Raw genomic sequence first — 27,376 nt, 5'->3', positions numbered from 1 at the left:
TTTTTTTTTTTTTTTTTTTTTTTTTTTTTTTTCTTTAAATGATGTGTTTCTAAAGGAGGTTCCTTTAGGACAACTTAATGCTGAGGCCACATGAGAAGCTGGCGGTCACACACAGTCCTGGGCTGACCTCAGATGCAGATGTCTCTTCTGGAGACACCTTCTCCTCCTGTGCCCTGCCAAGGGCAGATTCGGGGTTTCCGGCCCTCAGAGCTAAATTAATCCATCCTGGCAGGCTGAAGATGGTTCCAAAAAAGAGCTAAGGAAATGATTCAGTGTTTGGAAACCCTCTTTTATAGTGAGATTCTTAGAAAATCTAGTCCTTGTAATTTGGCAACACAGAAATTAAGCAATAGTTTAACTGTTGTCTGCACATAATATTGGAGGAGGAAATTTCTGACAGTAGATGACTCTTTAAGCTAATAGACTGGGATACAAAATTATCTTAGTAGCTGTAAGCTGAAACCATACTAGTTTAGGCTATAAATAAACTGAAAATCATTAATGATGAAAAGAATTAATCCTTGGGACTAAAGGGAATGTGAGTTCACTTTAGAAATATTTTGCGTTCTGTAGCACTTGACAGTAGATGATATCGGGAGGTGGACAGGAATGGGTAATTCCAATTTGATTTTGAAGATAATTTTTGATTTAAATTATATACATATTTAAAAAGAAATAAACCCATTCAAAATTGCATTGCAACTATGACAAGCTGTAGCAAAACCTAGGCATATTGTTATCTTGAAATGATTCAGACTCAGAAAATAATACAGTGCCTCAATGAGATAAAAGCATTTTATATTAAAGAATCCTTTTTTTAACATGGAGCCAGAGGAAATAATTTTAACTTCTGGAGAAAACTCAGGCTGCATAAACTTGCTACAAATTCGTGCACTGCATTTTCTGCGTTATTTTTTAGAAATATTTAAGTCCTCAGGACTTCGATGAATTATGGTGTTGCCTGCACTAATCTGGAGCAAGGCAAGAGTGATACCATGGTGTCTTCTGCACTTTCGCTCGTGATTTCTGCCTCGTTGGATGCAGTTGTGCAACGTGCTGCTGGGGCTGCCAGCTGGCAGAGCCAGCAGACACATCGCTGGCTTGTCATGGGGAAATGTTGCCTTCAAAGACACCGAATGTGGCAGCCTTGGGCCTCTGGAAGAGCCAGTTCATCACCACGATGCTGAGCACGTCACCTTGCTCCCACTGCATTGCTGAGCACCAAGGTTTCCCCATGGTGCAGCTCATACCCTCCTTCCCACTGGCCTTCCCACTCCAGATGCCACTTTCACAAGCGAGATGTCCTTCAAGTCACACAGAGGACATGTGCCATCTGCTTGCATGAGGAGGAACACGACTTCGTCTGTTTTTTGCCTGTGGCCTCCAGGAGCGCTCACGTGGGCTGCGCCGCGCTGGAGGCCTCGGCTCTGAAGGCCTCGTGTCTGTTCTTCAGGCCCAGGTAGTCATTTCTGCCAGGAAAAACAAAGGAAACTGCCCATTTTGTGAGCAAGGCACCCTGACAGAGCGTAATATATCATGTACTTGAGGAAAGGTAGAGCTAAGCAGAGCCAAAGCAGAGCTTTTTTGGAGCTGGTTCAGTGTAAACATGGCCGTGTGGAGGAAGGAGGAAGCCCTCCTTGGCGCTGCCTGTGGACAGGCATGTTGTGCTACCGCGACACAAAGCACAACCTCCAAGCAGGGATTTTAATGATGTCTCAGATACACCTTAAGCAGAATCTTGTTCCCAAAATGGCTTCAAAGGGCAGAACTCGCAGCCAGATTCCAGGGAGAAACAGCTCTATTAAAACATAGAGGAGAGAGGAAGTAGAGGTAGAGCAGAATGCTGTGGAACAGGACTGTTGAGCTTACAATGGTAACACCTTTAGATTAAATGTTATCCAAATCTGTGCTGAGTCTTTCTCTGGCACTGCTCTAATGAGATCCTTCCAGGTCATCACATCGTGTGTCATTCTGAGCAACATCAAAGGAGCATAATTTACACACGGGTTCAGTACTGTCATTTTATGACTAGCAAGATGGTCAACCATCTCAGTGTCAGGGTGTTCTGTCTTCTCCTGAGGATGACGTTTTCCCCTGAAGATCATAAAACCTTCCCATCCTTTTGCTGTATTGTCCCTCACACGCTCTTGCCAAGCAAGTCCCAGTTTCCCATGGTGTCTAGGAAGGAATTAAAGTACAGAAATGAAGTTGAGCTGTTGGTCCACAGAGAATGGTTGTGTCTTTGGGGATGTTCTGGGGGACATGAGGCTTTGGTGTGAGGTTGGCAGAGAGGTGACCTACATGAGACCCATCTTCTGTAATGGAGACCAGAGCTGGAGACTGAATGAAGAGCACTTAAGTCCCTCAAAAGTGAATGTAGTGTGCCCAAGCTATCGGCTAGAATGATATGACACAAAATGAGATCCTTCTGTGCCAGCCATCAAGACCAGAAGCTGGAGATACGCCTGGCCATGACCTGGATCTGCCAGTGATGCCTTTGGTATTGGCAGGCTCTCAAAGGAGAGGATGAGACTCTGCTTCCTCCACAGGAGTGATGAAGGTTTGGGTGACCTCCAGCCCTGTCACTCTGCGATAATTGACCCTTCTTCCCCAAAAGATCAAGGAGCCAAGGCCTCCAACCTCATGACTTAAGGGGACAGAGAAAGAAAAGTCCCATAAAACCCCCATAAAATAGGGGTGATGAGGGACAAGGAAGTTGTGCCATGATTCCTGTCCCCACAGTGAGGCTCGTGGCTCCTCACACAGCCCCTTCTGCAGATGCCCCGCTGCTCAGCCCAGAGCAGTTTCTGCACAGGATCTTCTTGCTCTGTTATTTCTGGATGGCTTCCAAAAGTCCTCTCAGGAATGTGAGGGGAAGGAGGGAAACAGCACTTTTTAACACTTCATATTTCAGCCATAGTGTAATAGAGTATTAATAAAGCAAAATAAAATAAAATAATTCGATTGAGTGGTGCTTTAGGCACAGGACCGCCTGATCACCAGAGAAAGGAGGCCCAATACAAGCAGCCAAAGTGTCCACGTTGTGAAGGGAGAAGACATGGGACATTTTTGTGAGGGAATGTGTTGAGTGACCTGGATAAAATGTTCACTACAATAAATAAATTTAAATGTCTTCCTTTCATAAATGCTAAGGATATCCAAAAGTAAAACTTAGGGCATTATTAGTAAGGAATGTTTTGAAAGCTCAGTGTAATGTAAATATATCGACACCGGGAATTTTCAGTATCTGTGGCTTGAATCCCTTTCTAATGTGTATCTTACTGTATAGGCCCAAAAGCCTGTTGGTTTCCATGTTGAGATCTCTCCTTTTGCAGATATTTTGCAGTTGGACTGTTCACCCAGATGTGGCTGCAAGACCCTGCCATCCAAGGCAAGGTGATGGTTGCCAGTTGCACCAGTAGCTGTTGTGACAAGGACATTCTCAGTGTTCCGAATTCATCTGTAGCCATTTAATTAATTGCACTCAAAAAGCTGAGTAACATAAGATGTAAACCTTCCCTTCAAACATCCTCTACTTGGAACAAATTTCCTCTACATCAGAGTGATGTGGTTGCTGCTTGACCTAGGCCTGTGGAGGAACAGGGATTGTAGCTAAGCTCAGTTGTCACCTTTTCAATCATTCAACAGTCATTAAGTAGATTTTATGTAGATTTAGGCTTTTCCAAAAAACTTAGAGGAATGAATCAGTAGCACTAGGAAAGAAGAGGGAACAGGGGTTAGGCGCTCCTGCTAGGAGTCACTGTTTGGGAACTGTGAAGCTGGTTTAAACAAAAGCTTCTCACTATTTTTGTTTTCCCTCATGCAAGGCTTCTCCCCTGTTATCTTACTTGTTTCATCCACTTGTTACAGCTTATCACTTATAATCAGCATTGGCAGACTCTTTGGGGCTTGTATATTTACGGAAGTGAAAGCATAACATAGCCATAATTTGGATAAGATTTACTAATCTTATGCTGCCACAACAGAAAACATAGAAATTTTCTCCTTCACATCTACAACAGTAGAATATTTTGGCCAGGAAACCTCTCTATCAAGCCTGCGCCATTCGTGCCTTGGCATTATAAACTCTAGAATAACCCAACCAATATTTCTTCAATCTATAGAATAGGATAGGACAGGATAGGACAGGATAGGATAGGGTAGAATAGAAACCACGTATTGGACCTTGATTAGTGCCATTAAAAGGGCTTATCTCACCTCTGCTAGCCCAGTGCTTGTGTAGCATCTCCAAGAGCTTGTAAGGCAGAAGGTTCAACACCTAAATGAATCCAAGATTTCATTCGCCTTGGAGTAACAGCAAAGGAATTCAGTTTAATTTCTCCTGTGAGAAAAGTGAGATAAATGATGTGTACATGTCTATCAGGTAAAATATTTGATCACTTCCCTTCTTAGTCATCACTGATCTTTAATCACTTATTATGTAATGTTACACCCAGTACAGATTACTTTGCGAGGGGGGTGAAAATCACAACCATGAAGCCAGCAGAAACAAGAAAGCAATTTGTCTGCAGCAGGAAGGTTGCTCTTTTCTGCACACTCTGTTTACAGCATCATTTATCATCTGTGAAAATCGCCCGGAGGCAGCAGAACAACGCGTAGTTGCAGCTACACAAGGCCAACTGTCTTATTAGAGCCTCCTATTCGGATAGTAGCCAAATCCTAAGACTTTCCCAGGGCAAAGGCCTCTCAAGCGATGCCAAATCAGGCAGTCCAAATAGGTTTATGAGACTTTTCAAGCTCACAGCCACTGTTTGAGTGAAAGATGGTCTTTTTTAGGCTACCTCTGTGCCAGTGCTGTATCGAGGGACCTATTGTACTTGCAGATTGAAGACAGATCTGTTTATTAATTATAATAGAAAGGAAGAAGAACTCCAGAGCAAAACTCTCAAAAAATACACTTTTTAACAAAGAAATTTTTCTGATCCCATGAAACTCAGCTACAATTTGGCATGTTTTTCCAAACACAGCATGCAGAAGCAGTAATATTTTATGTTGTGATTATTGAACATTGTGGACTTCAGCCATCTGCTAGGAGAGGGACATTCTGCTCCCTGAACATCCTGGCTGTAATTTGCACAATATTTGAATTCTTGAGAGCTACCAGGAGCTCTAGCATGGTGTGGATGCCTGTCAGCAATAACAGCTCATAAAACACAGCAGAGCAGGCTCAAGGGTGGCAGGGAATATTGCCACCTTTGGATTTTTCCCTGGATGTGATGGCAACATGGACTGTTCCAGCAAGCACTAAACACATAAGAAGGTTTCCCAAAGCACATGCTGCTCCTGTGGCAGACAGAAAGCACAGGCATGTCTCAGGCAATAACATTATCTCCTTGGTTTTTCAGCATTACAGTTGGGTTCAATTTTCTATTATTGTAAATCTTTTGGGTGGGATTTTTTGCAACATTCCATCTTGGCCTCAGCTCTCTCCTCCTGGAAACAATGAGCCCCCCACAGTCCCACTGGTTGAACAGCAGCAGAGCGAAGCCAGCACGGAGCAATTCGGAAAATCCCTCCCCTTGTGCTCGGCAGCTCACAATGGGTCAAATGTTTCATCTCTGTGTGCAGTCTGAAGAAACAGCCCTTGTGCAAGGCATCAGGGTGGGAAAGAGAAGCCATGGGGCCAAGGCCATGCGCTACCACTGCATCCACCCTATGTTAACCATCGCTGGGATCATTTCTGGAAACACTGCGGCTATCTTGGTGGAGTCCCCATCCCGATAATAAGTTCTTTGAGGGATACGTGTGAAGCTCTGCAAGTAGGTGACTCATGGGACCAGACTGACCGCGGGGCAGCTCATACTTCTGTATCCTCATGTGGTTGACAAACACTGTGATTTCTGACTTTGAGGCCCACAGAGATGAGGAAAACTGAGTTATTGATAGTAAGGTGAATTTTGGACCCCAAGTTGCCAATCCTGGTGCAAACTAATATTTTTCAGAATCAAGTGATTTCTTTCCTTAATGAAAGACTGTGAATAATGTGACTGCACATTGCTATTCAGGACTTTGAGAAGGATGAGAAGAACCTACTACTCCAGCAGAGAGATAAGGCAGTGGTAAAACTGCCTTAGTGGGGAAACAGATGGCTGTATCTGCCACATCTACCACTCCCAGTCATTTCATGACTAAACAGGTCTGTGAGCTCCCTTGGTTTCCCTCAATTACCAACGGCAATCAGAGCTGAAAGCCCTCCTAGGTTCACTCACATTTTTCACCTCAGACTCACAAGCAGGACAAAGGTTGTAGGTGAAATGGAGTGTTCGCAGCCGAGGTGGGAACATCTTCAAGGCACAGGCTCCCCAATGGGAGAAGAAGACATGGAAAATAAAGTAAGATCAGAGCTCAACAGTCTTGGGCCCATTCCTGCAGCACATTAGCCAGAAGACTTAGCCCTTTGGGGTGAAGAATGTTGCTTTGCTGCTAGGACTTCATTATTCCTTGCTGGCTGGTGTTCTTTCAGGTGTGGTTTGTCAGTGTTTTTCCCTCAGTCTCAGGCTGTGTTTCTGGGGACCAAAAGGGATAATGTGGCTTTTCTTCTGTCTTAGCCACACAGGCACAGTCAATGGACTCTTCCAGCTCATGCTAGTTGAGGACCTGTCCCAGCACTTCCAACGCCAACAGATGTGGCCGTTCCTTGTCATCGTTGCATTGAGATGACTACGACAAAGATATAAAACGCTTTCTTCAGGCAGACCTGTGAGCGCTGTGCTCATTTGAGAGGCAAGTAAAGAAGACATCACGGCTGGATATGAGCCCTCTGGTAGCCATCAATGCTCAGCCCACACTTTTGATGAGGTTAGATAATAAGCATCGTATGGAGAGCATGTACCCTCCTGAAAATGTCAGCATTCAAGCAAGAACTACAAAGGCAAGCAGTAGCTGCCCACCATAGGATGTCTCATAGAGTTAAACTTCAGCTGTATAATACAAGTCTAACTCTCTGTAGCTTGATTTTAAAAAGGCCTAAAACAACAACAAAAAAAGCATATACTGCTCTGAAGCATCAGCACAATAATGTATCTTTGTTCACAGCCCTTTTTTATTTTTGAAAAAGGAGTTTCCTATATCAAAACTAGAGATTTCTTTCATGTTACTGTCAGCTTGATAGCCCACCTAAAATTGCATTATTACTACTGACAGAAAGGCAGGTGTTAACAGCTAGAGAGAAAACAAATGTAGAAAACTGTGGCAAAATTTGAGGGGAAACAGATGTGTGAGCAACTCCGACTTCAATATTTATTTTAATAGTGCTTCTCAAATGTGTTTAATATCTATGTGAATATAGTCTCAGCTTTCACTGGCATCCAATAACCAGTATAGTACATTACTCACCTCTCCTCTCCTCTCCCTCTCCCTGTCCCTCTCCCTTTCCCTCTCCCTGCCCCTCTCCCTTTTCCTTTCCCTTTCTCTCTCCCTTTATTTTCCTCTTTTTTTCTCTCCTTTCATTCTTACTCTCATAAAACAGCATCCATAAATCTCTCAGGAAATGCCAGTTTATTCCTCCTCCCCTCCCCCAGTATGAAATAGCTATGACTTTTTTTAGCCATGGGAGTTCAGCATGATTAGTATGCTAATATAGGAGAGAGAAAAGGAAATGGAGATGAGAGATATGGTCCTTTAGCACAGAAAAGCGGAGACAACTAAAAGGAGGATCTCTGCTAATCAATTAATCTACAGTGGACCTAATGCTATAAGAAACCATTGGGCATAAAGGGACAAAATTCTCTGTGACAGATGGCACTTGGGCTCGAGATATTGCCGTGTTACTGCTCAAGAGCTTGTTTACCTCCCCTATAGAGGTAAGCAATAAAGCAATAAAATTGCTTATTTATTTTAAAGAGAGAGTTGAAATGCTTATTTACCAAATCAATCAAGGTTTACTAAGGCAGAACAGCCACGATCCTCACTGCCCTAAAATGCTGGATACTTCACTGATCTCAAATAGCAATTATCTATTGCAGCTCCTTGAACCCACTCTGACTGCAAAGAGACATTTAATTTGCAAATTTTGATGAAAAATATCTTTTTTTTAATTGCTTATTTCCCCAATTTGAATTTTAAAACAAATGATTAACTAGAAGTTCTTTTTAACTTGCCTTGGGCAAGCCAGGAAAATATTTGTCAAGACCCAAGTCTGTCTGCGTAACATTTGAGTTGAGAAATGCACAACTGCTTTCAAGTCAACATTAGCTATGACAGAAGCAAGACTATTATTTAACAGTAGCTGAAAATGTCAAAAACAAGCGGCGCCTGGCAGCTTGACAAGCCAGTGTTGAAAGGAAACCACTTTTTCAACACTTGGTTAACTGCAGAGCAAAACGGCACAATTATCACAGGATTTAGAGCAAGGCTTTGGTGACTCCCTTTGAATTCACCGGGATGAAGATCAGGTGCTTTCGCAGCTATTTCCCGCTCAAAGCAGCCTTTGAGGCCCAACCACAGGCCAGACCCTCTGCATTAGTTGCTGCACTTCAAATGAAAAGAAAGCTCCGCTCTAGGAACGGAGGTGGCATCGCCTAAAAGCTGCTGTCAGCCCTCAGGTCCATCAGCTCAATGAAGACATACCCAGAGCAACGGACACATGTGAGTGTTTAGAGCTGTGCGTTTTCAATGGGAACTGACTGTCAGAATACAATAGAAGTATTTTTAAAATAGATATTGTGCCCAGACATTTCAGCCTTTTTTGTCTTCACTTTAGAATTCGTAAGGCATTAAGGGTGTATTAAGAGGAGCATCTTCAGCAGCTTGAGGGAGGGGATCGTCCCTCTCTCCTCGGCTCTGGTGAGGCCACATCTGGAGACTGTGTCCAGTTCTGGGCTCCGCAGGACCAGAGGGATGTGGAGCTGCTGGAGAGAGTCCAGCGCAGGGCTACCAGGATGATCAGGGGCCTGGAACATCTGCCCTGTGAGGAAAGGCCGAGAGACACTGGTTGGAGGAAACTGGCTGCTAAGAGGCCTGAGCCCTCACAGGGCAGCACTACTGCACTCGCTGCAGCTCAGTCGGAGCGGGCACGGGTCCAAGGCAAAGCACCCGCCGAGTTTCCTACGAGTGAAATGCTGGACAAAAACACAAGCTTGTGGCAAGCGTTGATGCCAACAAGCCGCGACAAGTGGCCAGCACTTTGCATTTGCATCCTTATTAATCAGATCTGGCAGATGTGATTCTCACAAGCCCGTACCTCTGAGAGGCTGATACCCCACACTACAGTCATACTTCACAGAAAATGACGAGTTTTCGTCAGTGGTGAAAGAGAGGCCGATTCTGCAGTGGGATCTTACAGTTTAGCATTTTGGGGGACTTACATCACTTTAAGAAAGAAGTGAGGTCTGAGCAATTTGAGCCCTTCCAAACAGAGTGGCCAAATTCCCTGCGAGCGTGAAATGCTGCCTGTCCCCGGAATCAGTGGAGCTCTGCCAGGTTGGCTGGAACTTGGCTCTGCCTGTCAGCTCATTCAGCAACGATTGCACTTGACATGTGGCTCAGAACAAGTGCTTGTTTTTAAAAGAAAACAGTGCAGTCTTTCAGTGCTGCCCCAGTCTATAGCTGCAATTGCAATAACTCGATTAACTGTCCTTAACTCAGACGCCTAAATATTAGTGCACAGAGAGAATAAGAAGGGGGGAAAAACACACAGTCTTCCCTCTTTCACCCTTTAATGGTGGATCTTGCTGCTTGAGACAGGATATGATGGTCTGTAGGTAGGTCTGTAGGTAGCTTTGCTTCTCATTAGAGTCTGTAATAGAAATATGTGTTTAATATACTTATATATGTATATATATATATACAGTGCAGTCATATTCCCTCAACTCTAACTCATCATTACCAATTGGGTTCAGATCATCRGCTTCTCACAAGCTTCAAGAGGGCTATGTCAACTTCTGCTTGAAATGGCTAAAGCCATTTACTTTCAACAGCATTGTGTTGTATTTGCTTAAAATTCACTACTTCAGGTTTTCTACAAAAACAAATCTTAAAAAGCAGACATTCTGGCARTGCAGGTGGACTCTGCTAGGTGATCCCAGCATAGCTACAAGAGGTCCCTCCCCTCAAAGAATGCAGGTTTCTGACTGCACAACTCAAAGCTGCTGCTACCAGCACAGAAAGTTGGCCACTTGAACCTCGAGCTGGACATGCTGCAAGTGCTGCATGAGATACATGGCAGGCTGAACTCCACTGAACTCTAATCTTGCTTAGGAAGAGTTTAGTAATAGGCCTTTCCTATAACCTTCTCACTTGTCCATTTTGTCCCTTCGTGCTACAATTCTGGGCAGGTCAAAAAAAAAGTAAGGGTGAATGTACAACAAGAGCTGCTCATCTTTTGTACTTCAGAGGTGAAGAGCAAGAAAGGAAGATCTTCAGAAATGCAAAAGCACTGTTCAACCTGGATTTCAGCTCCCATCAGGCCAAGAAAAAGACACTATGTCTCCCTCGGAGTGGCTTTTAAGCCTTTGGAGCCAAACTCCCAGTATCCTGCCCAGAAAGCCCAAGCGTTTGGTTTAACCTTTAATTTGAGGTTCTGTCATTTGACTGGGGGGAGGCATCAGGAAAAGGCTCTGGACCGTGTTGCCCAAAACATGACAACAGACACCAAAACTCCAAGCTGACTGTAGGAAGCAATTAGTGTTTACTATTCCATGACAGTTAACACGTTGGACTGACCTTTCATTTACAGTTTAGTACTGAACATTAAGCTGCAAAATTACTCATGCTTTGCATTTAGTACTGGCATCAAAACTAACAGCATTAGAGAGCAATTCCCATCGCGAGACACACGTTCCCTCTGCCCAAGGGTGGGTGTACATTTAAACACATTGTATTTTGTATTTAAAGCACTTCCATATATTCATCCATTACTATAGCCGTCAAGAATCACCCTGCTTCAAAATGCACAAGTTATGCAAAACACCCCGGGCAAGACAGCTGGTAAAARTAGGCCCTTCCTTATGTATGTGGGGAAATGGGAAGGCCGAAGGTCCCCCCAGCAGATCCTGGGCAGAYGGCAGGAGAGAATTGCAGGGGAAATCGTGCTTTGCTCATTCTCCTTGAAGCTACTGGGAGTGGAGGTGGTGCAGGGACGCGAGACGCATTGCAAAAGGCTCTCGGAAAGGAGCAGCTCTGCTGCAACACCCCTGGGCTGAGCTCGGGCGGGAAGGACCCGCATTCTGTGTTGCCGGAGTGGTGCCCACACAGAGGAGCCACTTGTGTTTCTCAAGGAAAGCAACTTTCCAGCGTGTTCTGGGCTGAACTTAGCGCCTCGACCTGGTCGCGCGTCCGGCCAGTCCTCGGGTGAGACGCGGGGCAGGCGCAGGACTCTGCGTGTCGCCTGTTGGGCTCCGGGTCGCAGCCTGTCCCGTGGGATCYGGGCCTCTCTCCCCAGCCCTTCTCCGGCTCTGCCTTCATGTATTCCCGTTACGCCCTTATTTCCACATCTTCGACCTTTTGCAGGATTTTTGAGATGCAGACACTGCACGCGGCCACTCGGCAAATACCCAGYGTTCAGCATAGCCCCACCAATTATTAAAACAACTATCATGGAATGAGGTTTCTTCGAGCCAAGTGTTCTTCAMATTCACAGGGACTACATACATCTAATCTTTACTTTCTTTACTGCAGCTAAATATGTCTTATTCAGTGCAGCTCAAATATTCCCATTTCACACTGAAYGCAGCAAGTTTTCAAGCGCAGCTCAGCCTGCTGCTTATGTCAGAGCCACTGCTGAGGTGATCTCCCTGCTTCCCTTTTTACCATCTCTAGACAGGGGTTATGCCAGCTCAGGGGTCAAAATTATGAGATTACTGATAAAGGCAGCTCAGTGTATTTTAAATATATATATATATATATWTWTWTTTTTTTTTAAGAAAAAGAAACCTATCCAACAAGGTTGTATTTGTATTTAATGCACATTTTGCTTTTAACAGCAACTTGCAAGTTTAAACAGCATAGACCTTACAATGCTTAATTAGTGAAGAAGTTATAGTGCTTATAAAGTTGTATCTAAAATATACCTTATTCATTCTCTATTGAACAATACTTTGAAGACAGTCTAATATCATAATTACACGCTTTACAGCATGTTCACACCACTATAGTTAAGGCTGTGTCAGCACTGTCAGCATGAACCTTTTTCAGCCATAAAAACACAATGCAGTTTGAAAAAATATGGCATCCAGGATCTCAGTCTTGTATCAACTTTTGTCAAATAAGAATGAAATAAAAAGTATATCATATAGGAGTCCACCCAAATGTATTTTGGATGGTTGCTGCTTTTGCACAATTTGCTCAAGATTACAAAAACGAGTTTTTTGTAATAAAACTACAAAATCTCCTCACATACTGCWGCTTTTCCCATGCCTGCGTTTCGTTCTTGCTCGGAGGGGCAGGTTGGAGGAGTTCTGTGCTCAATGAGAGCTACTCGTCTCCGGCTGCATCCGCTCAGCGGCCACGGTGGCCACAGGGGCACCGTGCTGGGCCCTGCAGCTGGGGGACAAGACACGGGGACGAGACACGGGCACCTAGGGGTTTTACACCACTCAGGCCTTGGTAATTCAAGAGGGTTTCATCAGGCTGCAGAACGTGCTGAGCCTGTTCAACAAGGCCAAATACTGCGAGGAAAGAACCCAACAGCTTCTTTACTGCAAGGCCAGAATTCCTGTATGGAATCTCACCCTAARCACATGTCTTGATGGCTGCTGATTTCATTAATAAAGTCCTTTCATTACTGCCACACAGTTTGTTTAGAAAAACAACCAGGCAAACAAAAAGGTTGGGATCTGCTTACACATGACCTACCTCAGTTTAAGGTAAAGTGCATCTCTAAATGCTTTCTCAAGGCAATCGTGCTAAATAAAAATGTGCTTAAGGTGCTCAGCTGTCACGGAACTGTAACAAGCTAGTGAAAATTTGTGGAGCTGCAGAATCAACCATATGCTTATTTATTACCTTTGAACTTCCCTAGCTGGAAGATTTGTGACTATCAGCTTTGCTACATGCTTTTGGAAGCACCCCATTGCATACTTCTCAGAGATAAGCAAAGAAAACTGAAAAAGAGTTGCCTGTTTCAAGCTTCGTGTACAATACATACACACATTTATTAATAAAAATGTATCTAAACAGCTATTTGTTCTTTGGACCAACTCCAGTCTCCCTAGGTGACTGTAACATGTCTTATAAACCTTTCATGGAAGATTTAAAAAAATAATAATTCAAGACAAAAGAATACATTAAAACAACACCAAAACAGAGACAGAAGAGAGAAAATGGAAACAATTCCACCCRATTCACTGCTGGCACAGGTCTGCAGGGTCTTCTTCAAGTTGGCTTTTTGCCTTCTTGCACAAGACCTTTTTTCTGATGGATCTTAAAAGGGAACTGCAAAGCCAACAGTGGAAATTGCATGTTCATCCCCAAATATGGGTCAAACTCTAAATTCCTTATTCTGAGGAAGGGAACTGATTAGCACACAGCCTATTCCAGCTCTCTTACCAAACTTCCTGTGCACAGGCAYCTGTACAGCAGGGACAACAGTATTATCTACTGCAGAGCTGCCATGAGAAATGCACAGATGAGCGCCTGGACCATGGCCACAGCAACAAGAGCCACATCAGTACCTAAAATACAGCCTTGACTCCTTCTGCCAAGCACTGTGAACAGGACTATCAAAATTAACATTGGTGAAGAGCAGTTTTATGACAGTAAATGGTAGTCGCTGTTTAGTTTTACATAATAACAACTGCCAAAGGTTCTTTTTTTCCTGTTTGAAGGGACCAACACAAGGAGGCTTAAGGGACTGTAGAAGCATGACCTGATTGCATCCCATTACTGAACACAGCAAGCACCCGCAGAATCTGCGCCAGCCTGATGACAGTCCATGTAAATCATACCCAAGCTGTGTACACTGAGTGTGCTAGGGGAAAAGAATCAACAAAAACAAGGTTTCCACTTCTGGATTCTGTGATATGTCATAGTGGGCACACAACATAGACAATAGAAATGGTATGGTACTGTCCCATACAATCCAKATTAAGTTTCCTCACCTATGACGGATCAGGAAGGACGATACAGCAAGTTAGTAGGCAGAAATCAGTTACTTATTGCAGCAAGGCTCACTGTAATCCAAGAATTTAATAAGGATATTACTATCATCAAGTAAAGATCTTCATTCCTCAATCTGAATTCCCTGTCTTTCACTGAATTAAAGAACAAATTCTTCAAAGTTTTCAAGATAAAGTGAAGCAGAAGTTTCAGCTACAGAAGTGTAGTGCAAAGGTCAGTTTGGCACTGCAACATTATGAACAGATCAGAATTTATGGTAAACTCAGTTTAGCTTTGGAAAAAAATATCCTATAACCAAACCAGTAATGTCAAATGTATTGCATACTAGTGTAACTTCACAGTAATCAAAAATCAGACACCAAGGTTTCTATAGAAGCAGCAATCACAGATTGCAGTAAAGTATATACTATTCAAGGGGACAAAAATTGCATTTTGGCAATTTCAGAGTCAAGTGTTCCTTATGCTCTTCCAACAGTCATTTGTCAGATATTTTCCTCTTTAGAAGGTGCAAGTTGTTTCTCCTCAGTCTTCATGAGACTTCTCTGCTATGACTTTGCATTCATACTGAAAAACAGAAGCGGAGAGAAATACTTAGTAATGATAATTTACAAAACTAATGAAAAACATCTCTATGAAGAGGAATTATCTACAAAGTTAGTAATAAAATAGCTCAGTTTACAGTGTGCCTAGATGAGAGTGGTCTCCCTAAGTCTGTGCACATTGCATCGACTCCAACTGCCAGCTCCTTGGGCAGCAGGAACAGCAGTGCAGACCTAGGGGTTACCCAGCTTCTCCCCAAACACAGAGCTCATCCTTAGCTCCTGGTTTTGAAAGCATCCAAGTAACCACTAAGAGTGCAAGGAGAGCGCAGTGACGGGCTGTGCTCTGATGAGCAGCACTGACAGTTCACTGCTTAGATCAACAAGCCCTGATTGCAGCCTTCACCTCACTCCACATCCACACATCAGCCGGCTGGTGCATATAGGAAGTAATGAAATGCAGATTAAAACATTCATTACAGGCAGTCAGATTTCCCTTGCCAACTTACCATTGCCAGTTGYCTGCCAATATTGCCCATAGTTATTCCACCAGCAAAAAATATACACGGCAGCCAGGAACGAACATAAAGGAAATCTGGAGATGTGTATCTGGAAAAGAACATGTGTTCYTGAGCTCAACCTTGTGTAACACACAGAGTACTCCAACCACTGTAGGCAAATTCATAAATCTAAGTATGAGGATGTTTGCATTAAAAAACGCACATATTGTGGACATYTAAATACAGCAAATAGCAAAGGAGGCTTCCTATCAATTATAATCACATTTATTAAACTATCAAAAGTTTGTTATGTTCTTGGTAAGGTGGCAATTTATTGAAGAGCTCCCAGCTAAAAATCTCACTCTTACAAACACGTAAAAGCTTTTATCAACAGTCTGATTTATTTTACACTCCACATGAAGTGGAGGCAGCTTTGACAGGCAGACCAGATCCTACTCTTTCAATTATTGTGAATTTATGTTATAGTTTCAAGAGTATCATTTAACCTTGAAGGAAATACTTACTGATAAACTCCATTGTAGACCAGAAGCTGTGATACCAACGTAGCTAGGAAAGCAATTCCTATGCCAAGGCCAAAGCCACTTCGTGATCTATCAAATGTCCACCACAGCCCAATTGATAGGGCTGCTAATGTGAGAGATAACTGGATGTTGTTGGCAAAGTCCACTTTCTGTGTTGCTCGTTAAGGATAAACTTGGAAACGAAATAAAGCTGTTTTCTTCACTCTATCACTATTTTCCCRTAAGAGTCCATGTCCCTCCATAAAAAAAAAAATATGACACTAGACATTGGAGCTATCAGGTATAAGGAAATAAGACTTGTCAGTATTACGAGTGTAACGAGACATTAAAGACTTAAGATATTATTTCATGTTTAGAGTCTTAGCACTGTACAAAAGCAGAGAGACTGTACACCTATGAATCAGAATACAAGAGTTTTAAACAAAAAGTCCACATTTTACCATTCAGTGTTAAGACATTACATCCTCACCTGCTCCTTTAGTATACTRAGCATGAAATCTTAAATCCAGCATTAAACTGTTCCAAATGCCACGAATCTACTGAAATAAGATATCTTTTGAAGTTAAGTAACTCTTGACTTTTTTTTTTTAATTCACATGCCAGTTTACATTCAGCAAAACATTAACAGCGTTAACATTTTCTATAAAACAAAGTGTAAATGATGTTACTGTGAATGCATGTACATCAACATCGAAATCAGTTTCATCAGCTCTGTGATAAAACTGTGAAGCCCCTGMAGACATGTTGTAGTGCTTCCCTCCTCAAAAGGCTGCAGAAATACTGATTCAGCCTCACGACTTCCCAAAACATGAGTTTTTTTAACCAGCTCATCAGAAATCAGTCTTCACGCAGAGACATTCACCAATACCCCCACTCTTTAGGGAGCAGATTATGCACTATAATGTACTGGCTGACTTCTAATTGCTCCGGCTGAATGAGCCCAGGAACAGTAACTACTTGCTCGGTGTCACGGCCCAATTTGGAGCACGGGGTAACAGTGCTTATTAGCCCTGGAAAATGCTTTGGTGTCCTGGGTCACTTCTAGTCCAAAGTGCTTATGTTTCACGGCTGATTGCAAGACTGGGCGTCAACCTCTAACTACAGCGTTAAATGAACTCTGACTTTTATGTATCAAAGCACTTTTTTGTGACACATAACCTGCAAGTATTTCTCCACRTTTGTTTCAATTATTTGAAAGAAATAAAGACTGAAATACCAATGCTGAGGCATTTCAATGAAAAGACTTTTCAGAACCAGCTGGTGGGAGACTGGAAACCTATTTGCTATTGGCAATTTCATTAGATTACAGGATACAGCACTGGCATGATTTATACCCACAAAGACTGCTACGCATCGCATTACACTGGACCATTCTCTCTTAAATTTATGTGGTTCTCCAAGATGTCTGTCCATGCACGGGTACAATAGCCCAATCACAGCTGTGGAAACAAGAAAGAAAATGCCCCAAAAGTTAAAGCACTGACAACATTTAGCTAGAATGAAGACTATCTAGATTTTTGACAAKAATTGTAACTAGCAAAACATGTGTTGTTAGCATAAATATAACTATAGAAAACACACACTGTAACAGAACAGGAATTTCAAGCACAATTTTGTTATTAAAAAGCACTGTAAAAGTCTTTTCAATCCCAGCAGCAGTGACTTGGCAAAAATACCAAACCAGAGATAATCTGAACTGAGGGTGGAGGATCAGAGAATTCTGCACCATAACAGAATTTGCAGCCCTACAATTTAGCTCAAGAGCAGTAACAGGCTGCAAGTTGGCACTTCTGAAATTCCACATCTGAAGCACGCGTCTTAAGGTAATTACAAAACAAAAGCACCACAAGAAGGGGGCAGTGTGATTTATACTGTCAATATTTTTGTCTTCTGTTGTTGTTACAGGCAGTTTTCATTTGGATAACACTTTTCTTTCCTCACACAAGAGGGGAAGCCAAGAGTCCACAGAAGTTGCTGAATACACAAAGCAGAAAGGACTTTCAACCCCATTATGCACTTCGAACATTTCTTGATAAATGGATTCTACACTGTAAATGCGGTAAAAAAGACTGCTGGGATCACAGCTGAGGAATAAACTGTTGCTTAGTTTTAAACTTGTGCTGCAGGAGCAAAGCAGAGACTAAGCAATCAGTATGGAGTCTAATACTCTCAGCCTGGCACAGTGCTGGGAAATAGGTTATGGCAAATGGTTTTATTCTGCCAGACAGCAGTCTGATCTCCAGGATTTAGAAAATAAATCACCAGCAGAAGGGAGAGGAGGGAAAAAAATAGCAATTCTCTTGCCAAAGGCATTAGGCCAAACTGATGACTAATACAGTGACAGATGAAAGGTCTTCTCAGAAAGCCACCTCGATCGCCACTGATTACAAATATGCAAAACACCTTTATTCTGTTCATAACAACAAACCATGCCTCATTCCATCAAAATTATCAGGCCAGCAGAGGCAGAAAGACCCTGAAGGCTCTTCTGAGATGATGACAAGCCTAACCTTTATAATTTTGCTGTTCACAGCTGCACATGTAATGTTATCAAATGCTCTCAAAAAAAAGAGCATAAAGCTCAACCTGACTTTGCTGTGAAAACTTTAAGTGCTGCAAGTTAGGATTCTGTCATTTCAACCCCCACAAAAACCTTGAAAAAGAAATATCAAGCGCTACTRTTAAAATAGAGTGTGAACCTGGTTTTAACAGAATAGCATGGGTACTTCTATTTATTTTGAATTTTCTCACCCTTCTCACACTGTATGGACATAACAATAGCTATTTTCCTAGTAATAACTACGGACAGTTACATCCACATGCTCTCTAAGAGTCAGAGCACCCAAAGCCATTCCTACACAGAATGAGGAAGGAAAGCTGTTGAGCAGGTAAGTTCTGTCACAACTAATGATAAATCAAACTATACATAAAAGATCAAACCTTTTCTATATTGTTTGTCAAGTCAACCAATTTAAAGCGTAAAAGAATACACTGTTGCAGGACACAATCAATGAATAATCCTCAATAAGACAACAGAAAGAGGACTAAGAAACAACTAACAGATCATGTAGATATTTAACTGTGACCATAACATGCCAAATGCATTTCCACAGTACAGGACAGATTCAGAGAGCTAACTAGAGGGTTTCCTTTCAAATCAAGCTGCTCTATGATATCTGTGGTGTAATATTTCAACAAGGTATCCAAAAGAAAGTAACTAGATACTTGAAAATAAAAGGCATAAATATTATCATTACCAAGACAGTGATGCCAAGCTGAACCTAATTTATTGACTCAAACTAACATGCAGAAAAGGTATTAAAAAAAGTATTAAAACCAATCTCCAGGAAGATGCTGCCTTTACTACTAAGGTTTACTAAGGTTCACTAAAGCAGAATGCTCCAGTTTAGCTGCTCCCTTAGTACAATGTAAAATTGACCCATGTGATTGGCCATCTTCAGAGCCAAGCACAAAGCCCAAAAGCATGAGACTTTTAACACAGAAGATCTCTCCTGATAACAGAAGGCGCAGGAAGAGGGAAAGTGTATTTCTTACCAATACCACAGACAGCAGATATCTCATTTAAACGATCCCCAAAATCACACACAAAACCCTCAACTCCTGTTTCTCCTGTGACCTTGCAGGAACATGTTCACATCACCCAATTTCCTGCAGGAATTTAACTGAGGTGCCCTGTTCTGTGACATGCTTTCTACAACTGCAAGCTGCATATAGGGCCTTAACTCCTTGAGATAAAGTCGAGTTTCTCGTCTTTACAGATAAACTATACCTCAAACTGGCAGAACAAAACTGTTTGGATATGTGCATGCATATTTGTGTTTATATGGAGAGGTAAGGAGGAGACACGATAGCTAGTAAAAGGTAGTGTTGCCAGAAGAGGAATTTAAATTTTCCTCATCTTTAAATAAAGTTTTTCATAACTACCTCGTGAAGCTTTCATCTCCACACCGGGCATACTTACATGGTTGAACTTACCTGAGGCTGTGCCACAGCAAGGTGGTACCCACCAAGCTGAGGAGAAGATGCTTGTGATGACGTCAGGGGGGAAGAGGGTAACGTTTCTCTGGATCTGAAGCAAGTTTAATACTAATGCAAGGAATACACCAATAAAAAACAGGACTACTCCACGAATTACCAAATTCATGCCATGACTGGTTACTGAAGAAATGTATGGACCACACTTTTTTGGTAAGGTTGGCGTTGCATCATTTTCTGCCATGACTTCTTATCTTCTTAGAGGCATCCAGCAGGCTGACTGAGGAGGAGTCACTTGTAATCAGTATTTTGAGTCTCTTCAATTAGGAGATATCCAAACCCTGAAAAATAATAAAACAAGCCTGAAAAAAATGCAGATGTAAGTAACATTAAGCATATTTCTCCTACATAAACCACAGATCGGGTTGTGGGTATTATTTTCTTTGGAATTTTCAGAAGGTACAATTAGTCCTTGAGAAAGAAAAACCTCACCAGAACCAACCACAGTTGCGAAAATGCCTTCAATGAAAAACATCAGCTTTGTCTACTAGAAAACAGAGAAAGAAAAAACATGTGACATGGGATAGCTTGGAATTTGAAACCACAGAAGAGTAAATAAAACTGATATCAAAAAGAAGGGCTTGCCTCACAGTAATAACATATGTAGATTTTATCCTCTCCTTAAGGCAACAACAAGAGATTACGTAATTCAGAAGCAAGTAAACACAGCCCTTAGTTCCAAGGCAGCCGCTGAGGTTCATGAATATTTCTTCTTTAAGAGAAGCCAGAAAACATTTCCCAACTGATAAGTGAATCTGAGAAGTGTTTTTCAGGGTGGGGTCAGAATTTCAGCAATCCCAAACTGAATGATTTTTTTGCCATCGCAGGTAAGAGCAAATAATTATGCAAACCAGAGGAAAAGTCTCAATACAGAGAAATGCTTACCAGAGTAACAAACATTTTGTGAAAATTATCCCATGTTACTACAAACTATGTCTTTGATCACGTACAAAAGAACCTGAATGCAAAGGGGAAAAGGAGCTCCACCTACCCGTGTACCTGACAGCTTCCTACAGGAGCAGCTCTGCATGCGCCCTGTGAATGGCAGAGATCCCACCCCAGCCACTTCAAAGAAATAAAAATCCTGTCAATCAAACGACTTGTTGTACACGGCTTCAGTGTCACACTCGTGTATAACACCCAGTTTGACAGACAGCTTAGCCACCTGGAACTCCGGAGGAAAAAAATGGGACATTGTTTTTGAATCTGAAGCCGCCAACCAGTGGCAGCCTCGGTTAACTCTTGTTTGTGGGCACAGCGCATCCTTCCCCTTCTGCTCGGGCTTCCACAGGTCTGGAGGAAGCTCTCCCAAGGCGGAGCGGCAGCGGGAAGGAATTTTATTGGAAGGAATTTATTTTGACCCTATGGCATATGCCGAGTAAACGCCAAAGATGAGGTTAAATACATCCAGGCTGCCTAAGACACTCAGCAGCCTCTTCCACCGATCCTSGGTCACTCGGAAATCCCCTCGGCTAGAAAAGCGCCAAGAGGGGAAACAAAAGCGAACCCAGTTCTCCTGGTGCCCAGCTTCCCGCGGGCACGCTGGGGGGTACTCTGTCCACAGGGTACAGGATCTTCTCCACACGGCTGCTTCGGAGCTCTGCGTGTAATTGCAAACACATCTGGAGGGCACCGGCGGTGTCTGGCATCYCGGCCAGCTCCCTGACTCACCGCGAACATTGAGACGTCTGCGTCGGAGCTGACGCTGGGAACGCAGCAGATTTCCCTCAAGCAAAATGGAGGTGCTCCAGCCTTTTCGTTCCCTTCCTCTAGAAGGTGTGGTGGTAGAGCTCGGTAATATATTTAGCCTCCAGGAAAGAAGGCATGGAGTCACAAATACATTAGAATTACAGTTGGGGATCTCCTCCGTCCCTTGGGGTTTTCCCACCAGCTGACGACAGGGGTACTGAGAAGTTAGAGGGAGTCATTTCAATATATGGCATCAGAGGCTGTAGATAACAACGATCATAAATGATCTTTAAAGCAATACTGGCCTTAACAGGATCTTTTAAATCAACTCTAGACCTTACACGGTACTGGAAGGCTGTGCTAMAACATCACTGACCCAAGGGTCAGAAGTCACTGTTTAAATTTCCAGCTCCTCCAAATCATCACACGAGCTGAAACAGGTCTCTTCCCTGTCACCGTGGGAGACAGCAGTTATCTCCTTCGTAGCCTTCATTCTCCTCAGAAAACAAGCCAAGCTCTTCATTGACTCTCCGTTTCATTCGTTATCCTAGTAGCACTTGGTGCTTCCTGCAGTTTGAAGGGCACTTTTTTGAGTAGGTGTTTTTTGAGYACGCTGACGATTCCAGGTTCAGTTCTCAAGACCTTGCACAAGGAAATTCACACTTCTGCATTTCCATTTACATGATCTCTTCTGCTGCACCCCAGGACCACACTTGCTTTGTCACTGTCATGAAGTGGTTGCTCACATCCTGTCATCCTCGTCTTTCTTTTCTCCTCTCAGTGAACTCCTTGTTCCTCTGCTTGTCTCCAAACTTGTATGTTGAGTTTCATCCCATCTACATTATTCTAGCAGTCGATGGCATTCAGTTTTTCCCTAGGATATCTCAGTTGTTTTGGCCTTGAGGAGAGTTCCCAGCTTTGAATCAGCAAACATCATGACTTCAATTTATTTTGTGAGCCAAGGTCATAATTTAGAATTTTAAACAAGACCAATCTTTGAGAAAATCTATTAATAATTTCCCTGTAGCCATTATTTCCCCATTTTAGACCATCTCTTGATATCTCTCCAACAAGCCTCTCCTTCTAGCAATTCTTCTAATTACAATGATCTCCAACTTAATTAAAAATTCTCAACCACCCCATGTGGCACAACATAAAGTGTTTGATCGCTGTAAACATAGCCCAGATTTATTCATCTTCTTTGAGTAATGATGATGATTATCAAATAAGGCACAAATTTATTCTGGCATAAACCAGTTTCAGTGTATAAAAGCAGCGTTTACCCAACTTTTCATTTATTTAGTGTCATTCAGCAAATATATATCACACTTCATTGTGAAAAAAAAAATCAAAATGTAACTGGGCTTTTCTGTCCTAGGAAGCTGCTTGCTCTTGTTTTAATACAGCCTCTGCAGCTGCATTCGAGGCACTGAGGACACCAGCAACAGACTTTTCCTACAGCAGTCCTGGGAGAACAAGGCCGCTTCAGTGAGCGTTCAGCAACAAACATGTTTGTAACACGTCATGCCACGTCTTAAATTAGTGGTATCGCTTCCAGCAGTGGTTTCTGTCCTGGTCTCTTGTGCTAGACACAGGGCTCCTGTTTGTTTTATTGCACTTTCCTAATTCACTCTCCTGATCTGGCTCCGAGACCTTCCGACAGAACAAAAACTGAGGCACACAGCGARGCAAGCGCTGGCCAACACTAATATAAAGATTCTTAAGATTCATAAGATAACCTGGTCTCGAGATCCTCAGGTAAGCATAATACTCGGACGTGGAAGGTATTTGCTATTGCCTCCTTTAATGAAGATGGAAACCGGCATTTCTGAGGACATCAGCGTCCTGCCTGGCCTGGGAGACCAGCGTGCGCGGATCGACGGCGAGTCCCACCTTTCAACCCTTGGGTTTTATTTGGGGTTTCCACTTGGACAYACAGCTCCCATTTGGAAGCGAGGCTGTTTCGGAGCTCTCGTCTCCTGGGTGAACACCYGGCCTGCCAGGACACAGACAGCCCGGACAAGGTCTCAGCTTCGCCCTCCCTGCACCGTGACCCCCAGCTTCACCGCCACGGCCGCCTGAGCGCCCCATGGAGCAGGGTCATGACCCATCACACCGTGCCCGGCCTTATGCAATAGGCAAAACAGCACCTGGCCCTTTCGGAAACCCTGAGTCACATAAAGAGCCCTTGGCGAGCAGGTCCAGCGCGAGCGCTGCCTGCCCTGCGCCGGCGGTGCCCGCCATTCCCTCCTCTCGCTCCGCCGTGCCTGGGACGCGCGGCGCGGGGCTGCAAGCGGCGCGGGCACGGAAACCAGAAATAACTAAAGCGGGGACAGAGCGGTTTATTGGAGCGCGGCGCGGACACGCAGCGGCCGCCGCGCCTCGCGTGAGCCCTTCGCAGGGCCCGAGCGGGGAATGGGCCCAGGCCGGCCGGGGCCGCGCTCCCCCCGGCCGCCAGGGCGCCCGCGCCTCCCCCCCGGCCCTCCCGCCACTGCCGCCGCCGCCCCGGCACTCACTCGCCCTCCGCCATCTTCTGCCCGCCCGCGCCAGTCTCCGCCCCGCGCAGCCTCCGCAGCGCCCGCCGGCGCCGCGCCGAGCAGCTGACCGGGCAGGGGCGGCCGCGCGGCGGCTGCGCGCAAAGCGCGGCGCGGCCCTGCGGATCGCCGCGCCGCCCGCCCCCCCCGGTCCGGCCCGGCCCGGCCCGGCCCAATGGTCCCGCGGTCCCGGCCGGGGCAGAGCGGCAGGCGCCGTCCCGGCACGGTCGCTCCTAACGGCTGCCACGGGCCGTTAGCCGCCCTGTTTCAAAATACATAGCGTCTACATTACCGCCCCTCARTCTCATTTTTATTCTTGTATTTATTCATCATATTTATTTATTTTTATGTCATTATTTTTCATTTTGCTTTATTTTCTGGTATCTCTTCAGCTCGCGAAGCGGGTGCAGCTCCCCTTGCTGCAGAGCTGAGGGGTGAAAACCCAGAGGGAAAGGGGAGGACGGGGTCCCCCAGTGAGCTGAACCGCCGGGGAACCCACAGGGCACGGGAGGAGAGAGGGCCCCCGTGTCCCTCTAAATGGGAGGCGTTTCACAGGGAAACACAAAAAGAAAAACATTAATGTGCAAAAATAACTTCTTTTTTTTTTAAAAAAACATGGTAGTAAAGAATAAATGAAATAGCACAAAATTCGGGAGGTTGCTGCTTGAACTGCACGGTGCTGTTCTTCGGGATGTGGTTTGCTATCAAACATGCAGATGGTCTCTGTGTACCTTGCTTCTGCTTCCAGTTTAGTTGATTTTAGTTACATGTGGTTGTGTAATAAATACTGCTGGCTATCTATTTCAGCAACAGAGACGCGTTTACCCCAAGGAGCCTCTGACCAGCCCTGCCTTGTGAAAGTCCTTGCAGATCCAGGTGCTCTGTGCTTCATTTTATTGATTAGGGCAAGAATGACACAGGTCATTACTCCAGAAACCACATTTTTATCACCAGTTCGTGGCCTCATGGGGAGAAGGTACAATATGAAGCACAAAAGAGTTTGCTTTAAACTTCCCCAACATGAGCTAAAGGCATAGCAATAAAAAAATGACATTTTTGGTATATATTTATGATYGTGGGGGAGACTTAGGAGAATAATGTTATATTTGTGTTGCTGTTCTACCACTAATTATGTCATTTCACAGATAGTAAATACAATTTATAAGCAATATTTGCACACAACATTCACTCAAACATAGTATATAATTGCAAAGATCTGCTACCTCTTTCCATACTAAGGCTTCCATTCGTAGTGCCAACGTGGAGATCYCATTACAATTCCCAGAATAATGGTGGGATAGCATGAAACTTGTTACTGCGCTTGCTGTGGTGGCATCTCCTGTGACAACTGTATTTTCAGTGTGGTGACACAGATATATGGTGAAAAGCAGTGTCACATAAMATTTATAAATGCGCAGGGTGATGTATGGGTCTGTGATCGATGTTTTAGGAGCAGAAAAGGAAGGAATAGAYTTACAAAGGCAGAAACTCATTGCTACTTAGATGAGCAGTGAATAAACTTTACAGTCATTAAAGTTTTTTTTTAACAGAAACTATTTTTTACCAAGTAATTCCTACTAATATTTAACATAACATAAATATTAGTCCTAAAGGGATAGTAAAGTTAATATAAAATAWTAACTTTATAGAAAATAGAAATTAACTTTTAGAAAATAAATAACTAGGGCTGGTATAAGTCAGTATCTAAGGCCCTTGTGACATTGCCAGTTTACACCAGCTAAAGATCCGGACCYTACATCCATCTGGTTATATCCATCCATCCTTGAGGATACAATTTTGTATTGAAAAAAGAATGAGAGGAGCATGAGAGAAAAGAATAGGAAAATATAGCTGAACATGGACATCTGGCCTGCAGGGACTCGTCACTTGCCTTGACTTGGGCTGGAATCRCTATGAAACAACAGGAAAAGCCTATTTGTTTGGAAAGCAACACAGGCTTGTTTTAATGCCCCGACTGCCAGACAAGACAGAATATTCTGGACTTGGTTTGGGAAATAAATATTTCTCTGGATACAATACACACGACAATGAAAAGYTACTCTGTACAAATCAGAAGAGCTTAGAGCGGCCACAGACTTAGGGGAGAAGGAAAATTGCTCTCACATCTCATTCCAAAATCACTGCGTTGCCTTGACCTTCGAGCCTCGTTGTTCGACAAGGCCATGTCAAACCTGTTTGCTAGGGCCAAGGCCAGTGGGCAAAGGTGTGTCCATAGGAATACAGGAGATATAAAGGAAAAGGAGGGATGGATGGACAGAAGGAGAGAGAGACAAGAAGACAATAGGCAGAAAAACCTAAGATATGAGTCTTTATATGATAAAATGACCAGGCTGTTCTTGACTTTCTGTAGAAATTTGGAGATGATTCCTTTAGGGTTTCCATATATAGACAAGGGGACAACCTGAGGCCAAGGCTATTGCTCTTTTTCCAAGCATACTTTTCTTTTGTTTGATATATTAGGCCAAGCTTGATCTCTGTATGGTRGGTGCATGAATTTTTGTAGAGCTCTATAACTCAGTCAGGCCTGTGCATCCTGACAATCTGTGGCATCCCTCAGACAGGGAGCTCTGCATGTGAACTGTGCTGAAGTATGGCTGATAACCAACTGATAACCAACAGTGCTTGCACTACAAGCAGCACTTGCTCTTCCTTGGGGCCTTTAGTTATTAAGGATTGTTTTAAATCAAAATATTCTTCAGGAATATAAATTTCTTTCAAAATCATCTTGGAATTTCTCCATTCAGAAGGCTCCCGGAAGATCCTCAGAAAAAGATTGTAGAACTGGGCACATTTTCCTCAAATGTCTTTTATTTCACCATTTGACGCTGTCTTATCTATTATCTATTATCTATTATCTATTATCTATTATCTATTATCTATTATCTATTATCTATTAGAAGACAGTGTCGTAGCCCTCACAGGTAGCAGACATCTGTGTCGATGACAAAGATGACAGTGGCTGGAAGTCTTGCAAGACCTGGGAATCTTGCTAGACACCGAGGGGCAGCATATGGCAAGTGAAGAGGGGTCCTGGCATGAGAACAGCATGCAGTGGAGAAGCTCTATGAAATCGATTTTCTGACAAGGTTGGCATTTTAGAGAAGAACAGAATAAAGAACCTGTAGCAATGTGAAGCCATCGGGKGCATTCTTTCATACGGAAAAGGCTTGTGCTTATCTCAGGTTAACAACAGGATGCACAATTCCGGGGWTGATACGAAAGGCATTATTTTTGTTTATTTATTTACCACTTGTGAAAGATAACGTGTTGCCAGCTCCAGAGGCCAGAGTCCCGTATTGATTTACTGAAAGGTGCTTCATGGGCAATTGCCAGGGCAGCTCAGCCCTGATCTACTTCCCTTTTCATTCAGTATTTGCTAAAACAGGTAACTAGGGAGCAAACAGTGCCAAGCAGGGTCT

At 43.5% G+C, this 27,376-nt stretch overlaps 1 protein-coding gene across 1 annotated transcript; it reads right to left on the bottom strand.

The window, feature by feature from the left end:
* Window positions 1-13,559: 13,559 nt before the first annotated feature.
* INSIG2 (insulin induced gene 2) lies at window positions 13,560-23,957 on the bottom strand. The gene is made up of 6 exons (XM_026040848.1): window positions 23,919-23,957; window positions 19,654-19,994; window positions 16,972-17,096; window positions 15,640-15,806; window positions 15,125-15,224; window positions 13,560-14,640 (listed from the first exon to the last, which is right to left on the bottom strand). Exons 2-6 carry the CDS (start codon window positions 19,895-19,897, stop codon window positions 14,599-14,601), a joined length of 678 nt encoding a protein of 225 aa, XP_025896633.1. The 5' UTR covers window positions 19,898-19,994; window positions 23,919-23,957; the 3' UTR covers window positions 13,560-14,598.
* Window positions 23,958-27,376: the final 3,419 nt, after the last annotated feature.

The sequence above is a fragment of the Nothoprocta perdicaria genome, unplaced genomic scaffold (genome assembly GCF_003342845.1).
Source record: "Nothoprocta perdicaria isolate Ctin4 unplaced genomic scaffold, notPer1 scaffold_27, whole genome shotgun sequence".
Lineage (NCBI taxonomy): Eukaryota > Metazoa > Chordata > Aves > Tinamiformes > Tinamidae > Nothoprocta > Nothoprocta perdicaria.
The sequence above is the reverse complement of the archived record's forward strand: the minus strand, read 5'-3'. Positions and strand labels throughout refer to the sequence as shown.